Below are 18,663 nucleotides of genomic sequence, written 5' to 3' on the forward strand. Positions count from 1 at the left end.
CATCTCTGTACCTAGTTCCTCTGACTCATGGGCACTGAGTACATATATCAATGATATTGAGAGTTTAAGATAAAAAAGGTCTGTCATGAAATAAGCCTAATGAATGTAGTTACTGGGAGTATCTATTGAACAAGGTAAAACAATAAATACCCGCAAGCTACCTTAAAGTATAGTTTTATGACTTTTTATTATCTAAATTTGCCAATAATCTTAATTTCATAGATTCAGCATAGTTTTTACCTAAGTTGATGGCAACTAACTTGATGGAACTTTGATACATGTTATGTGACACTTCATGCTAATAGCTTTTTCTTTTTCTGCTTCAACAACTTCAGAGTGTCACCAAGACCAAATATAATTAGAATTTCCTCTTTCTGGAGTAGATGATTTCTATTTTCTAAAGATAGTAGCAAGGGTGTGGGATCGTTCACTTTATCTTATTTTTTACTTTACATCCAAAATATTCTCAGAGTTTGTTCTTTCCTTAGCCCCATATCACACCAACCTCATTTCATCTTGGAGGCTAATATAGTAATTCTGCTGTTTCAAAAGTTTGTCAAAGAAAATTAGTAATAAATATCACTGACGGTGTACTTGGATTTTTGGAAACGTGACTTTTCAGTTTTCAGTGGCATAAAACCTAAACTCTAGGGAAACCTGAGTTTTAATTTTGATTTAAAAACTCTAATGTAGCTTTTTAAACTTCCTTAATCCACAGTCTCTTGACATAAAAAGTGACTATGATAACTAATAAGATTTTTATAATAAAAAAATAATGTGATATGTTTCTCACCTGACACACAGAACACATTCTATAATGTTATCTATGACCTTTGAAAGTACACAATATAAAAAAACAACAGGTTTAAAGAATGTGACTCACCACATTTAAACTTAAAACTTTGGAGCAACAAAAATAGTAATGAATTATAAAAGGCAGCAAACAGGTTGGTAGAAATATTGGCTACAACTATAATAAATTAGCTAATATCAACATCTTAATATGTATACTTATTTAATTTAATAACTAAGAAATATAGCTGCCAGTGAAGGAAAAAGAAAAAATAAAATGGGTAAACAAAATTTGGATAAAAAAATTATTAGATGAAATAGGTTTTAAAATATTGTACATTCTTAACCCAAATAAACATCAAAAACTAAACATTTTAATGTTCAATTCTGAAGATAATTTGAGGATTTGGAATACTACTAGATTTTCTATGGTATTTGAACAGTTCAATCCTGTTAAAAAACATTTTGGTTTCAAAGACGAGAGTAAGAATGGGATTTTATCCTTATTTCTTCTATTACTTGTGAGTAAATTATATCAGCTTTCATTCATGTGCTTTAAAATGTATTTTAGATGCATAAAATAGATTTCTTTTGATAAATTCATACATCTTGTGTAGGAATCATACTGCTTTGGGGGGGGAAAGTGTGTTCATTGCAATAGTTGAAAATACCTGTGCAGGAGAACACATACAAATTAAATGAATAATGTTATAAATTCCTAGATATACAGAAATTTGTAATGATAAAATATAAAGTTCAAAATCACATTTCAATTTGATTTTTAGAATTTTTATTTTAGTATTTATTTATGATAGCCAAATGAATAAAGAAAGTGAAATTGTAGATGAAATTTATCATTTGCCAACCAACATGCTCTCTGGAATGCTAACTTGTTTCTATATTATTGTACTATATTAATAATCAGGACAGCCCACGTGGGAACCAACACCACCTTTCAAGGGATATATCATGGAACAGAACACATAGTACTTCCTTTCTCCTAAATTAAAGTGAATAATTAGCATAGTGAGATTGACATATGATAATTGGTTATGGGGATTAGGCTATCTGTGTCATTATGAATAACTTTATACACATAAACCACAAACTGTTTTTGCTGGTGGTCACTCAGCAAATATTTACTGAGTATAAAGTAGTTACCAGATCAATAGGTGTCAAGATGAATAGACTCTGCTGACAATCTGCTTATAGTGGATTGAGGAAGACATGCAGTTGATCAATCAAAATTCAATAAAAAAAAAAAAAAAAAAAAAAAAGCTGCTCTAGATACAGTTTAAATACAAAAGAATTTTGTATAAGAAATTAGGTACTTGCTAGAAATTCAGGACTACCACTAGAACTTTGGAATTTAATTTAATTTAATTTAATTTAATACCATGATGTTGATCAGCAGTTAAAAAGCCACAGCTGTGTCTACAGACAACTTCCAACATTCATGAACACAGAACATAGTGGTGTTCCATTATAACTTTCAACCCTCATATCTCTAAGATCTTGCTTGCCAAAAAATGACAATAGCAGGGAGTCAGTTATTTTTTTTACTTCTGTAATTCAACTCTTTTATGAATGCTTTTAATTAGCAGAACAGACATTTTTGTATCAAGTACTCTGACTAGAAGAGATCTGGAAAACATCTTTTTTGCCTTCCTGTCCATGCAAGGAAGATTCACTGGGGAGGTGAGAGATTTTTGTGTGCTATTTAACATTCTTTGCTTTAATTAGTCATGGAAATATTTTTAGAAAGAAAAGTAGCTGTCTCTTTATTCTTGAAGACTTAGGATTCAGGAAGGACAGAGTTTAAATTACTAATTAAATAACTTACCTTAACTGCATTTATGATAATAAAGAAGAATAAAGTGCTAAGAAAAGTAAATTTGTGGGATTTGATCTAGACTGATGGTGGTAAAGGGTGGTGTTTGTTCAAAAACAATGTGACATGTATGCTCACATCTGAAAGGGATGGAAAAAGCAAGGAGGGCAGACAAATATGGAAAGAAAAATTCCTGACATCAGAAAATAATTGAAAGAAATAGGGCAAAATAAATTTAAAACAACTAAAATGTAGAGTATGATGGCAGATGATAGCTGTGTGTCATAAGATGAACCTAATGTAGTAAGCAAGGACTAGATTATGAGGGCCATGTAAGTCATGTTCCAGATTTAGTATTTTATTTCAGAATAGTAGGTAATGTTTAGAGCAGTTGGAAGAAAGACTTGACTTGAACAGTATTTGCTTTTTAAGAAGACCACTATAGTGCCTAGGGTTGTAGCTTAGTGGAAGAGCACTTGCCCACATGCATAAAGCCCTGGTTCAATTTCTAGCACCCTAAAAAGTAAATAAATAAATTAATTAAATAAAAATAAGGAAGTATCACTGTACATAGTCTGGACAAGAGGAGATGGAAAGACCAATTAGAGATGTGAATTCATGTAGGAGCATTTGGGAAATATTGATAGAACTTGGTCTTTGAATTTACTGAGTTTGAGATACCTGTGTACTTAGAAATGTTAAATAACTATGTGGGTGGATACAAGTCTTATATATCAGAAGAGCATTCTGTGGAGAGGGGAAAACATGGGAGCAGTGATAAAAGATCCCAGGACCAATTCTTAAGAACGTTAATATTTAAAGATTAAATATGGGAAGATGAGCCAGAAAGGGACTCTTCAAAACATTAGGGTAAACCCAAGGGAGTTTAATGTTATAGAGGCAAAGGAAAAGTGTTTCAAAGAGAAGAAAGAGATCATCTATATGGAGTCCTGCTGTGAATGGCCAATGTTAAATACTATGGGGGTAGTGGTTTAACAGATCATTGGATACCCAATACCTGTTTTCATACTGTGTATGAGAATCAGAATCCCTGAAACTAGATCCCTAAAATGTTTAACATGATTGTCCAAAATCTGGATCATAACCTGACTTAGAACAACTGGTTTAGATGATCTGGTGAACAGATGACTAATGAACCTTATCCTACAGGATAGGAAGCATGATGGGTTTCCTTCTCATAGCCTCGGGAGTAACAGCATTGAAGACCTTGGTTCTCTTGACTTGTCTCAATGACAAGGTTTAAAGTAGAATAAGAAAGGGGAAAAGGTGATAACATATTACATTCCCTACATCTTTATACTCCTTTGTCAAAAGAGAAACCAGATATTGTTTTATGCAAATAATACTAGCAGGTTCTTTAGTAATAACTCAAGTCCACTGGCTCAAGCTGATTAACTTTATAAGCATTACATGACTAAAATATCATTTAAAAAGATGATTTTTAAATTATTTTCCTGATATTGATAAGGTATAATGACTAATGATTATGGGAAATGAATGGTATCACTTGAGAGACAATATTTCCCTCTTTCTGACTAGATTTTGGTTTTTAATAACTGTAGTTAATTTATTCCTTTCTTTCAGTTTAATAGACTTGAAATGATTAATATTAAAGCATACCTTATCAAGATAAATTACCTCAGAAGGCTTACAAAAGTTACCATGGATTATTGATTACATTGTAGCATGCTGTTTCATTAGGGGTTTGTATCTGAACTAAGGTTTTTGTGTTGATTCTATATATTTTTTGGTATTTTGGGTTATTTTTTATGTCTGATTTCCTTTAATATCCTCAACTACTTGCTTTTATTCATTTGTAAAAATCATGTTGCTTACTGTATTTGTTCTAGTTTGGAAGTCAACTTTGGGAAGTGGTTACATTTTAACCTTACTTTTAAAGGCACTGGTACTGATTTTTCATCTCACCAGTAGGAAAAAGATATATAAATTCATGGAAGGAAGTTCTGCATGCTTTCACTGAGGGAAAAGAATATAGTGCCCTTTGTGTGCTAATGCATTATCTTAGCAGTTGCCCATTCCATTCTAATTTCACTGACTTATAAAACCCTATGTGGGAATTCACTTGTGAGAGTGAAAATCAAGTTTAGACAATTCTTTTATGCTGAATTTCCGTGTGTAAAAATACTTTATCTAGTAAGCATAGTTTTGGATCTCAAATGTCTTCCTGGAGAAGAATTTGAATTCTATTCAAAGAATGTAAACAAGATAAATTATGTCTCTGCAGCTATTCAGAGGATAGAAATCCTGGGCTTCACATAGCGCTGGCTGGCGCTGGATATCCAGGTGGAAGAAGCAGTGATGATTGTGAAACGCCACAGAACAGCCTTCATCTTGTAACAAACAAGTTTAGCTCATGGGTCTTAATCATTTCTTCCCCATTCATTTCTCCAAATGCAACCTCTGGTTAAAGGCTTCCTATTTTCTTATGAGGAAAGATTTTGTAAAATGACTATTGTGTTCATTTACATGTGTGCTTATGTGTGTGTTAGTGTAAATAAATTGAATCATGTTAGATACACATTTTGTCCTATTTTTTCTCGTTTAATAATATATCACAGAGATCTTAAATCAACATAAAAGATTGTTTCATTCTTTTAGCAGCTGCATAGAATAACACAATGTGAGTATGAAAAGAATTCATTTACCCTGTCCTATATTAATACTTTTGATGTTTCCAATTGTCTTTGTTAACAGTGCTACAGTAAACATTCTTTCTCATACTTTTGACATTTATAGTTGTATACACTGGGAAAATTCCTATCAGTGGAATTTATCCATAATGCAGTCATGCGTTTGAAATTTTGGTGAATGATCTTAAATTGCCCACCAGAGAGATTGTTTCCTTGTACATGTCCTCAAACATTTCCTTCTACTCATATAACTTTGCCAACAATGAACAATAACAGGTTTATAAGTTTGTAACAGCTTCATAGAGAAAAATTGTATTTTGTTATTATTTTGACTTGCATTTCTTTAATTATGAGTGTAGAAAGGCATTTTCTATATTGATCATTTGTGTTTCTTTTTCTATAAATTATTTATTCGTGTCCTTGGTTCATTGTATATTAAATTACATGCAACTGTATATATTACAGAAATTTTTCTCTAGTTGACTTTTAATTTTTATTGTTTATGATTATTTCTAACCGTGTAGAAATTCTGTATATCCATTTATGTTCTCTAGGTTTTATGTTTTATGTGCAAAGACCATACCTACTTCATCCATGATTTCTTAGAGTGCTTTTTAAATTTTTTATTTTATTTTTGCTATTGAATCCTTGATCTATCTGGAACTTACTCCAGATTGTAATGAGCCCATAATCTCTTTCCAAAATATCCTGTCTTTTTTCCTTTTCATTTTAAAACTTAATGTGGAAAATACTCATTTAACTGAGTCAATTTCTGTGTCATTCATCTTACTGTTTCTTCCTTTCTATCAGGTACTAGCAATACAAATACATCATAATGCCATTGTCATAAGTGACAGTATCATAAATGTTGTTAAATGTGGGGTTTTAACTTTTTCCATCTGCTTCTATTGTAAACAAACCCTATTTTAAAATCATTTATTAGTCTCTCTTAGAAGTCTAGAAATTATCCAATGCTCACACTTTGTCTTAATTCTTTATATTCCTAGGATCTAGTATATGATAAATGTGTGTTTCTATTTAAGTGACCTTTTCTTTGATTCTTTAAAGCTCATTTTTCCTTAGTCACTATTTGTGTTTCATAAATGTTTTATGAAGTACTTTTCTTAAAAATATAAATAATTTAATGAAATAATGATTATGAGGGTGTTTAGCATAAAATAGTCTCTTATACAGTCAATCATATTGTATGGTCGTATAGTGCATAGATAGATCAAAATATTACCACAGATATCTTTCTATAAAAACTGATCCTTAAGGACTGGGAAGGTAGCTCAGTTGTAGAGTACTTGCCTTGCAAGCACAAGGCCCTGGGTTCAATCCCCCACACTACCAAAAAAAAAAAAAAAAAAAACCTAATCCAAGACATTTTTGGGCCTTAAAATAATTTGAGCTGGGCACAGTGGCACATGCCTGTAATCCCAGCCATTCAGGAGGCTGAGGCAGGAGGATCACAAGTTCAAAGCCAGCCTTAGCAAAAGCAAGGTGCTAAGTAAGCAACTCAGTGAGATCCTGTCTCTAAATAAAATATAAAATAGGGCTGGGGTTGTGGCTCTGTGTCTGAGTGCCCCTGAATTCAATCCCTGATACCCCCCAAATGATAATAATAATTTGAGAAGGTGATATATATGTACATTCAAAGGCATGGAAAGATGTTTAATATCATTAACTATTAGCAAAATGTAGATTAAAACCATGATCTGTTACTACCGCACAGGTTATATTGGCTAAAATAAAAAATAATAACATTGTCAAGTGCAGGCAAACATGGGAAGCAACCGGAACTCTTGTTTATTGCTGATGTAATAAATGAGCCACTCTGTAAATGGTTTATCTGTTTGATAAAGTTAAACATAACATTTGCCATATGACCCATCTGCTCCATTACTAGTAATTACATTTAAACATGGAAACATTCACATACATACACACAAACACACACACAAATGTGTCTCAATGTTTATAGAGGCTCTATTTATAATTACCCAAACTGTAAACTGTTAAATTACCCAGTGTCATTAAGTGAGAGATCATATTAAGGAACTGATATGCCCATCGATACCATTAAGTACCATTTGGCATTGTAAATGAATGAACTATTAATATGTGCAACAACTTGGATGACTCTTAAAGACATGAAGCTGGGTGAAAGAAACCAGTCCAAAAAGTATATATAGTGTTTGATTCAGTATATCATACTATAACATTCTTGAAGTGACAGAACTGTAAGGATGAAGAACAGATCAGTGGTTACCACAAATTGTAGGTACAGAGTGCTTCTTTAAAGAATGGCACAAAGGAGTTTTTTATCCTGTTTTTTTTTTTATCCTGATAATGGTAGTAATTACACATATTGATGCATATGTTATAATTCATAGGACTGTACACCAAAAATGGAAAAATAGTCAACTTTGCAGATAATTTTAAAAATATTTTTAGTTGTTGATGGATCTTTATTATTATTTATTTATATGCAGTGTTGAGAATCAAACCCAGTGCCTCACACATGCTAGGCGAATGCTCTACCACTGAGCCACAACCCCAGCCACCAGATAATTTTTAAAATAATATTTTAAACATGCATATCCTTGGACTTCTTCCCCAAAGACTGCAGTTCATTTGTACTGTGAGGTATGCCAGACCAAAAATGAAAAATTCAGATTCAAATATTAATAATAAACAACCTAGACTTATTTTAAGAATGTTGTCACACCAGGTCTCTACCAATTGATTAAAAAAAAAAAAAAAAAGTCCAGAATACATAGGAATATAGATAAGAGAAGTGTCCTTTATGTATCTCCCAGCTCCTCACAGAGACCAGAGCTGTATACCCTGTGGGTTCATCGTACAACTCAGCTAGTTGGAGTAGAAGGTGCTGCATGAGCACTCCAGATCCACTGACACCTTCTGAGAAAATTCTTGCTGCAGTTACATACTTCCAACGTTTATTTATGTTTTCCTGTGCCCCAGCAGTCTTCACCAAGTTCTACATCAACTGGGGTTTATCCAAGGAATCTAGATTTAATATAACACATATATTAATGTATTCCAATGCAGAGGATTCAGGCATCAGACCTGACTTCACCTGAAACAAACAGCAACTCACCAGTATGATTTGTACAGAAAATCTCCAAACAAATTTTCTTTCCTCTTTGAGCTTTTGAATGGCTGTTCTTGAATATTAGAAATTAAACAGGTGAAGCACCTTATCTTTGACTTCTGAAGAAGCTTTTATTTCTTAGCAAATACTCTACAACATACTTTATCCCAAAGTCTTTCCATTATTCATAAGAACTGATTTTAAGAATATTGACCATAATATTATTGCTTGTCTAAAGTCTGATTCAGTTAGTGTATTTGGTTGTAACGTGTGTTATCAAATGATTTCTAAAGCTGACCACACTGTACCAAAATAAAACAAGAATATGCTTCCGTTCAATTTGAAAGGGACAGTCTTTGTTAAATATGTGTATGTTTTGTTTTGAATTTCAGGCTTAAAATGTTCAAGTTGTCATTTATGTAGCTGGCCACTAGATGGTGCGGTTTGCTGAAGTTTTTACCCTACCTTCGTTTTAGAATTGAAACTGATTTTATGGAGTGTGATTTTCTTAGAGTGTTTTCTTGATTATTATTATTAACTTAGAAGTTTAAAATTATAAATAACATGAGAAATATGTTATCAGTGTGGCGTAGTCTGGGCTAGAACCCCTTTCTTACTGAAATCTCATTTCCTGCCAATACAGTGTTTCTTATATGACAATATGGGGAAAAGTGTTCATAAAGTTCTTAAATTGTTGATAATGAGATTTCCCAAAATAATAACTAGCACATAGCATGATATCTAAAAGAAGCTTTGTCTATATAAACACTTTTAAAGATGTTAATCTGAAGTCTTTAGTTTTGCAAATATATTTTCTCTAATATATATAGTGAGTCTTCAGATCTTCTGCTATAGCACTATACGAATTACAGATAAGGGTACCAAATCCCATATATGAGCTCAGACAGGCCAAAAGAACAGATAGCAGAAATGAAATCAGTACATCCAGAGAAATTGTAAAGTTGAGGATCCAAGACAGGTGGTCAGTACCTTTCCATTAAAGCTCACCATAATCACAGCTGTAAGTGAACAGTATTGGATTTATTGATTCATCACAATGACCAAAACCATGGGGACCAATGGAGGTATCTCAGTAAGAGGAGCAAGTCTTCTAGGCAGTGGGTTTGGAACAGAAAGTAGGTATGATTTGTCAGAAAAGAGAATCCAGGAAAAGGCACACCGTGGTGGATAGTGTAGGTAAATGAGGTTAAATTATTGGAATTGAGTTTTTAGGATATTGTATTGTAAGGACTCTGGCCTTTACTCATAGGGAGTTGGGACACAGGTTTTTGCTTATTTTTGAAAACTATTTTGGAAGGATAATAAAAAGGTAATACTGATTAATTGCAAGAAAGGACAGCTGAATAAAGGAGACACTTGCTTTTTACTTCATTCCTTTGAATTTTGTATCATGTTCTGGAATTACCTACTTTTAAGATAGATTTTAAAAAACATGATTTTTGTATAAAGCATTATATATTAAGATTTAGTCACACCCTCAGATACTTAAACATTATTTCACACTTTTGTTGATAAACTCATTCAGCAGCGATGTTAAATATAAACTGCTTTTCATTGCTGAATAATGCTTTTGTTTTATGTCTACTCTAGGTGCAAAAGTCAAGAAACAAGCAAGTACGAGAATTATTCCCAGATGGTTTTAGTATTCATCATGCAGGAATGCTTCGGCAGGACAGAAATTTAGTTGAAAACTTGTTTTCCAATGGGCATATCAAAGTCCTGGTCTGTACAGCTACATTAGCCTGGGGTGTCAATCTCCCTGCTCATGCTGTTATTATTAAGGTAGGAGCTTACCTTCTTTTGCATATGGATTTGTGTGTGCCTTAAAACAAACCTCTGGATTGATTTATTTTTAGAAAAATATTATGATTTGGCTGTTTGACTTTGAATGTTATTTCTATAAGGGCAAAATTATTTTCTCCAATAAAAATCCAGTTTATATTGTAAAAATTTAACTCTATCACAGATGATGAAGGGATTAGTTAAAACACACTTTCCAGGTCTTACCATATTTGCCCAATTTCAGTATTCAGCTCTCTAGGATTATATTTATGTGTACTTATGTAAATTTTTGTTAACTTTTCCTTATCTAGGGAACACAAATATATGCTGCAAAAAGAGGCTCCTTTGTTGACCTTGGAATTTTAGATGTCATGCAGATATTTGGCCGAGCTGGACGACCACAATTTGACAAATTTGGGGAAGGAGTCATTATAACAACACATGATAAACTCAGCCATTACCTCACTTTACTCACTCAACAAAACCCAATTGAGAGTCAGTTTCTGGAAAGCCTTGCAGATAACCTCAACGCAGAGGTAAGCTCTAATCATCAAAGATTGGGATAGAATCATCAGCTTTAAGAATATTAATAAATGTTGTGTTGGTTGTTACTTTGTAGTATTTAGGAATACAGCTTATGCCATATAGTCATGAGACAAAATAGGCTGAATAGCAATATTGTAGACAAGTATACAGCAGTATAAATGTAGACAAGACTGACAGGATCCCATTGTCATGTGACCATATTTTCAATCTATGAGGTTTTGTTATAGATCAGAAATCCAACCCAAACTCTACAAATCAGGGAAACAGAAATAGCAATAATAAGTGATATTTTTATTACTCAGTTGATGATTGATATTTGCATGAAGTTTTTCTAAGTTTTATAAAGCTCTCTTGTCTTTATTAGGTTATTTGATTAACTTTGTTATGTAAAATGTGATTGCTTAAATTGAATGAGAGTATGATCATATATTTCATATGTTTGTGTGCAGGCATGTTGGGTATATGTGTGTGTGTGTGAGAGAAAGAGAAAGCTAGAGACTTTTATATTAGAATTTAAATAATGGACCTGAAAAGCCTAGGTAACAACTGGTAAAGAAAATAAGCATTCTTACAATTTAGAGTATATAAATAAAACATCAAATGAATGTTCAAAATTCTGTGAACTGTTTTCATGACATTTTTAATAACTGCTGCACAAGTATTCAACACTTTCCTACCCCAGTATCGTTTCTTTAAAGTTGGCTCAAATAATTTAGGTAATTTAGTTAAGGTATAAATATGAAATAAATAAATGAAATATTCATAATTAAATATTGTGTGCAATTCTGTATCAAGTACTTCTTAAACAGCTTATAGAAATTTTACTTACATTCTATTCTTGTTATTTACAAGTCTATTTAGAGAATGAAAAACAAATTCACTATGTAGTTCCCTCTGTTAAGAAGCATATAGTCCAAAAGGGGAGAAAAAAGACATGAAAAAACTGTGCAATGATATTGGAAAGAAAGCTCCATAGAAGTATTTAGTAGAAGGAGAAAATACATTTGGACCCACACTGTCAAAAAAGGCATTGTTCATGATGATAGGAAACAATCTGAGTTAGGAAGGATAGACAAGTTTTGGAAGATATGTTTGGAAGTTAGAAAAAAAAGCATGAAGAGCGCTGGTTTATCTTAAAATTACAGGACAACGAAAAAGACTAGGAAATAAAATTTGACTCCAAAGAAAATATTATCATAGTTCAATTTCAGTCCTCGTTACCTACCCTGATTGCATGGTATAAGTAATTAGGGCTTGGGTCAAAAGTGTTTATAATGGGATAAAGTGTATTACTATAAAGTGATAGTAATAGTAGCAGAGAATAGAGACTGCTGGGTGCTTATTCTGTTATTCTGTCGGTACTCCTGCTGAGTAGATATTATCTTCAGAGAGATGTGTAACTGACCCAAGGTCAATAAGCTATAATTTTAAGAACTAATATTCAAACTGAGGTCTATTTAGCTCTATAGCAAGTCTTTTTATTGTAGCTTAGAATTCCCTTATCTTATTAAAAATGTAGTAAGTTAAAGAAAAATAGATTTCCCTACATTAAGACTCTGCCTTCTTTTCTTCTAAGAACTGAACTAAATGTTTTCCAAAATGGTAGCCATAATTTCCCTGATGTTTACAGTAAAAAAGAAAAAAATGAGCCTTTTTTTTATAAAATTTTTCTGAAAAGTATGTCAAGGATACTAAATCTTAGCAAAACTAGAATTAGTTCCTTGATAGTTTTTTGTGATAGACATAATTTGGTGATGTTACTATGCAGAAGACTCAAACTAAGTAAAATAATGCTCTTGTCCTCAGGGAACTCTTTCCTGGGGACAATAAAGTAGCATCAGTGAAACTTGTCTATCCCTGAGTATAAAAATATTCCCTTAGTTCATCTCATGTTAGTAAAGTTACTTACTAGAAATGTCATTTTGAGATATGTCAACAAACTCTGAGCACAATTCCATTTAGTGATATAAAGGGCATTTAAATAATGAAACATATAGATTGAAATTTTTAGTTAATATAATGAAGTATAGCCATTGCTAAACTTTCTCATATCTTGGTTTACTGGAACAGCTCTCTGTCAGCAGTAAATTTTCCTGTTAATGAAACAAACTCCTTTAATTATAATTGAAGGTGAAATTAAATTTGGTAAACTGTGGAAAACAAGTGTGAAATTAGTTTAAAACATGAATCTGTGCTGCATTCTTAAGATAATGGATTTTTGGGGTGAGAGGCTCTGTTACCTAAAAGAACTAAAGTAGTCTGGTCTTAAGCTGTGTGGTGGGGTGGGAGGTTGCTTCCGCAGTGAGTCTGGCCTGCGGGCTCTGGACAAACATAGCCTTTGGCGGGATTTCAGGATGACTGACACTTCTGAAGCTGTTCCAAATTTTGAAGAGATGTTTGCGAATAGATTCACAGAAGATGATAAAGAGTACCAGGGATACTTGAAATGTCCTCCTGAAACCCCTCCAATTATTGAGGAATGGAATAGCAGAGATGGTGGAAAACAAAGAAATAGAGGCAATCGGCTGCAAGGTAATAGACAGTTTAGAGGTAGGGAGAGCAGACGTGGATGACCAAGTGACAATCGATCAAATCAGTGACATGGACGATCCTGGGATAACAATTACCCCCCACAACACATACAGGAACCTTACTGTCCACCACAATATGGACAATATGGTTACAACCAACGACCTCCCTATGGTTACTACTGATAGAAATGTTGACGTCTTTTACAAAAAGCATTTACTTTGTTAACATGACAAAAGGTCTTTTGTCTTTTCTTGGTTATAGTTTCCCATCCATTTAGAGAATGGATTATTAATTTTTTGGAATTTAATATTTTTAAAAATAGATTTGACTGAAAAGATGTGATGGTTGCTGGGAATAAATACTCCTAAAAATATCGTGGATTATATTCCTTGATTCTACCTCGGATTCTTCTTTGTTTCATTACTTAATAGTTCTCTGTGTTGGTGTATTTTCCTTGTTTCACCTCCAGAAGTTCTACCTTTAACACAGAAATAAAAACTTCAAAATAAAAAAAATTTTAAAAAGATAATGGATTTTTAAGTACTTAGACTCCAAAAAATCTTTGCAAGCCTCTAGTATCAGTGAACAACATGAAAGTCATGTTAAGTTAGGAACGTTGCATCTATTAATATATTAGATTTGTGAACATTGATTTTGACTATGAATTTAGAAACACTGGACAAAATATTTCATGAAGTATAATTTAAACCAAACATTTTATGAGACATCTTCGCTGATTGATGCCTAATAGGGCTAACTCCATAATGCTAAAGTTGAGAAGTCACAAATTCCTTTCCTATAAAGAGCCACTTAATTTTGCTCTATAAGAAACACTGAGATATGTTTCAAGCTTATTAAAATGTATTCATCAGATGTTGCTGGGTATATACTCTGTTCTAACCCCTGTAGTTCAAAAGTTTATTATTTATTCTATATCCTAACATATACTCTTTACACAAAGTTCCTCTTGTCCCTGCGGGATGTTGTACAAATACTGGCTGTTGGAGTGAAGGCTTCCACAGTCCGGCTAACCTTCCCACTTCTGGTTCTGGTTACTCTCAACATAGGCCTTCTGCCCTAGAATGTTGTTACTCTACTCACTTCACTTAGAAAGGCCTAGTTTTCTTGTTTATGGATGTTCTCATTGTGAAAATTTAATAAGTGCCTGTTCCAAGTTGGTAGGCAATGTAGTGTCACTTACCATTTTCTGATAATCCCTTATTTAACCCTACTTATGCTTACTGCCAGCATTGAAATTTTAGTTGAATAAATAACTGAATGATAGCATAAATGTTTTTTTCACATACTTACTAAAGTAGTTCATATGTAGATATAAACATGTGTATGTATCTATATACACATACATGCTCATGATTATATTTGCTTATTTAGTTTATAAAAACTATAGAGTTCATAGAAACTGTATAAATGGTTTTACCCAGTTTTTAAAAGCACACATATGGTAAAAATAAATAAGGTAACCATAAAGACTAAAGTTTAGATAGATAAATTAGACACGAAGTGACATAAGTCTGATTTCTGAATTACCAAATTTGGAATGGACTTTATTTTCTTTAATGAAGCATAGAGTTTTATCACACTATACAGTAATACCACTTTTAAAAGTTTTACATGTTATGTTTTCTTAAAAAAAAAACAATTTTGAGGATGTTTTAGGTGCTTGACTCTACGAATGTTGGACTCCTCTTTGTCATCTTAATTAGTTACATATGTCTTTAGCCTCCATAACTAGAGAACTTGAGGCCACCAACCATGCTATTTGTTACCATATCCATTGTACTTTAAATTGCATATAGGCTTATTAGTGACTTGTTATGATTATTGAGATAAATGAATAAATTTCAAAAAGAGAGAGTATGGAAAAAATACTTGTTTTATGAAAGTCTCCTATATCAAATAACCACTAGGTAACAGCAAATACTTTCAAGGGAATTTTTATTTTTGTCACTAGGTGGCATTCAAGGATTAGTCCCAAAATAAGGTGTACCTTTACATTTATTTTTCTGGATTATCTCTTCCCTTTTGATGAATGATTAGAAGACTTGCATTACTTGATCCAGTTTTTAATACATACTTGCTCTTTTAATCTCACACTAGTAGCAATAGGTAATTATTAATGTTTATTTGGTAAGTCTGATTTTTTTAAAATTATACTAAACTTACTTTGTCCTTTAAAAATTTTCTTCTCTTAGGATCTGTGTGGTATTTTAAAATAGCATCATAAGGTCAAAAGGAAATGAACATAGGTTGTTATTTTAAAGTAATAACATAAGTCATAAAGGAATATAGGTCACTATAAAAGAAAATATGGGTTATATGATAATACAGTTTTGACTGATGAATAATGAAATCAGAAATAGGGGAAACTGTCAGCTGTTTATCCATATCATCAAATGAGTTTTATTTATGTAAGCAGACTGGAAAAAATGTTTAACCATCCTTTATTGGCTCAATTTTAATTCTTACTGATTTTCATTTTCTGAAAAACCTTACAGGTTATATTTAAGAAATGTACATATTTACCTATACTGTGGGCATTTTGGTCATTTTTAAGTAAACTAATATAAATTTAGAAGTAAATAGGCAGAATCTTATAAAATTTTTACTTTGGTTTTCCCACTTTTTTAGTATGATGTAGTATTACAGTGAAAATTATTTGTTGCTGTATCTCTACTTCAGTTAACTCAAGATAGCTAATTGTCCATTTTTTGTTTTGTTGTATTTTCTTTTGTTTGATGCTGGGGATTGAACTCAGGACCTTGTACATGCTATTCATACACTCCACCACTGAGCCACCCCTGTCCATCTACATATTTCTTTCACAAAATTAGTCACATGGAATTAAAAATTATAATACAGGAATTAAATTAAACATGAAGATTTTCATTTTCCTCAATATTAGTACTAAAATGGCAGCATTTGTTTTCCTTTCCCCCCCACCTCCTATAATTAAAAAAACATTTTTTTTTTTTTTTCAGTTAAGGGTTCAGGAACAAATTTATAACCATCAAGTTTCACAACTTTGTGAATTTTTAAAGTAAAAAGAACACCTTAAGTAAAAACATAATTACTTCCTACAAATTCCTTGCCCAAGGAAGTATTTTAAGAAAATATCTCAGTAAAATCTGTGTTAATATCCTTATCTAATCCTTTCTCTTTATTACACAGATCTTATATTTATTGTTTGTTCTAAATTTTTAACTTTTGGTTTTATTTAATTACTACATCACAAGCCACATTCAAATGCTATATTAAACATTATATTTCCTTTCTGAATATAATCTAAAGAATCATTCAGTGATTATTTTTGTTCAAATGTATAAATATCATTTTTCCCATAGCTTGTTTAAAGTTTACCAATTAAAAAAAAAACCTACCCTATTTTTGTATAATTTTGAAAGCATATGTATTAATATGTCTAAATCCCAATAAAATGTGCTGTGTTTTATACAGATATAATTGCATTTTCCATTATATTCATTTTGGATATTTATACCGGCAATCCTCTAAATAAAAGTATCCCTAGAGGTAAAAGCAACCATTGTGCCTTCTGTGGTTTTAGAGATGACAGTGTACAGAATCAGGATAAACATGGACAGAATTAATATTTTGTTATTTTTATTCTGGTACACTTAACATTTAGAAATTTCAGTAGTGTTATATAAAGTGAAACTAAAACAAAATGGATACAAAATATGAAAAAGAATTAACAGATGTCAAAAATATCCTTAATGTTATGTAGAATTAAAATCCATATGGAGAAAAATAATCAAACGTCATCATATTGAGTAAGTTCAGTTTTGGAAGATAGCATTTCCAATGTATTATTCTCAATTAAATAAAACTAGACATTTTAATTAATTGGAGAAGTCATGTCCTGTGATTGTGCTTACCTTCTTTTAAGTGTAGCACAGAGATCTATTTTAAAAACTTAACTTCTGACAGAATGGTCTTTGCTATAATGTTTATGTTTAACTTTAATGCATTACTTTAATTTGTTGTATTTTTGATTTGCAGATTGCACTGGGAACAGTCACAAATGTGGAAGAAGCAGTGAAGTGGATAAGTTACACTTACCTTTATGTACGGATGAGAGCAAATCCATTAGTGTATGGCATCAGTCACAAAGCTTATCAGGTAGAAAACTCATTTATTTAAAAAAAGAACTCAAAGCTTCTTTTGGGTTCTGTAATCCTTTCATGATATGAAGATAAATATTTGCTACTGCTGCCTCATCTGAAAAGAGTTATGGACATAGAAGAAAAATAAAGAGGCTTAATCTTTTTTTAAAAATGCTAAAGAAAATTAAATTGGTTTCCTGTAATTATTTTGCTTTATTTAAACCTCTTTTTCCACTGATACTGTTAATATTTGTGTTATCAGTTTATTTTTCAGGTATATGTCTGTTAGATGTTAGTATTTTGCTATGATTTTTAACTATGATAAATTTAGTTTTAGAATTAACTAGACATAATGAAACATATAGACAAATTTTTAAAATAGGCTTATGTTGTGTTCAATCTGCTTCTCCTGTTATGTCCTTTCTATGCCCTATTCTGAAATTAAAAGGTAGCATTAATGCATTATTGTCTTAACAGTTTGAAGTTTGGAGTCAGTTTCACGATTCAATGCTTGTTCATAGACTGAGGATTAGATACATGTGATAGCAGCTCTTCTTGTGAGCTTTATAGTTGTGTGGTCCATGTGGCTTACAGATCTTGTCTTCTCTTTAGAACTCTGCTTTATATACTGTAAATACTTCCTAATTACAGATAAAATCCAGTTGTGGTCTAATGAAAACATTATTCACCATCTTCATATGATATTCACTTTGGTAAAGTCAAAATTATTAAAGAGATTGAATTTAACTCAATTATAGTTTTTCTCCATTTACTGATCAATATGTGTGTATGTGCATGTGTTTTCAAAGCAGTTGCCAAATTTAGGGATTTTCTTTCATATTTTCCTTTTCCTGTGCAGTAGATTTTGCCATGGAAAAGATTAAGACTTAAGACTTGGGGGGAAAAAATAAGAATAGTAGCAGCAACTAGTTCTGAAGCTGATAATCTGAAATTACTAGGTTTTCATACTTGGGTCTTCTCTACATAGGATTTGACTACCTTTCTGCTTCTCATTTGAAATATGTGCTAATCTTCAAATGGATTTCTTATTTTGTAGGCAAATTGTTCTATTATAAAATATAAGTGCATTAAATCTGTGACTATACATTTTTCTATTTATTAATTTTTAGTTGGTGCTTTATAGATACACAGAAAGGTGGGATTCACTGTGCTTTATTCATAAATGTACATAGCATAATTTGGTCAGTTTCTTTACTCAGTTCCTCC

The 18,663-nt window shown here is 31.8% G+C and overlaps 2 protein-coding genes across 2 annotated transcripts in view; both read left to right on the forward strand.

The window, feature by feature from the left end:
- ASCC3 (activating signal cointegrator 1 complex subunit 3) overlaps nucleotides 1–18,663 on the forward strand; it is a 449,567-nt gene that overhangs the window by 275,826 nt on the left and 155,078 nt on the right. The window contains 3 exon segments of the mRNA XM_079148642.1: nucleotides 10,025–10,216; nucleotides 10,528–10,752; nucleotides 17,333–17,452. Coding sequence (XP_079004768.1) covers nucleotides 10,025–10,216; nucleotides 10,528–10,752; nucleotides 17,333–17,452 — 537 coding nt within the window.
- On the forward strand, nucleotides 13,033–16,541 carry LOC306665309 (RNA guanine-N7 methyltransferase-activating subunit-like protein). The gene is given in 3 exon segments (XM_079146700.1): nucleotides 13,033–13,332; nucleotides 13,336–13,359; nucleotides 13,363–16,541. Coding segments are annotated over 3 exon segments (354 nt in total). The 5' UTR covers nucleotides 13,033–13,116; the 3' UTR covers nucleotides 13,477–16,541.

This window comes from Sciurus vulgaris (genome assembly GCF_902686455.1).
Source record: "Sciurus vulgaris genome assembly, chromosome: 7".
Classification (NCBI taxonomy): domain Eukaryota; kingdom Metazoa; phylum Chordata; class Mammalia; order Rodentia; family Sciuridae; genus Sciurus; species Sciurus vulgaris.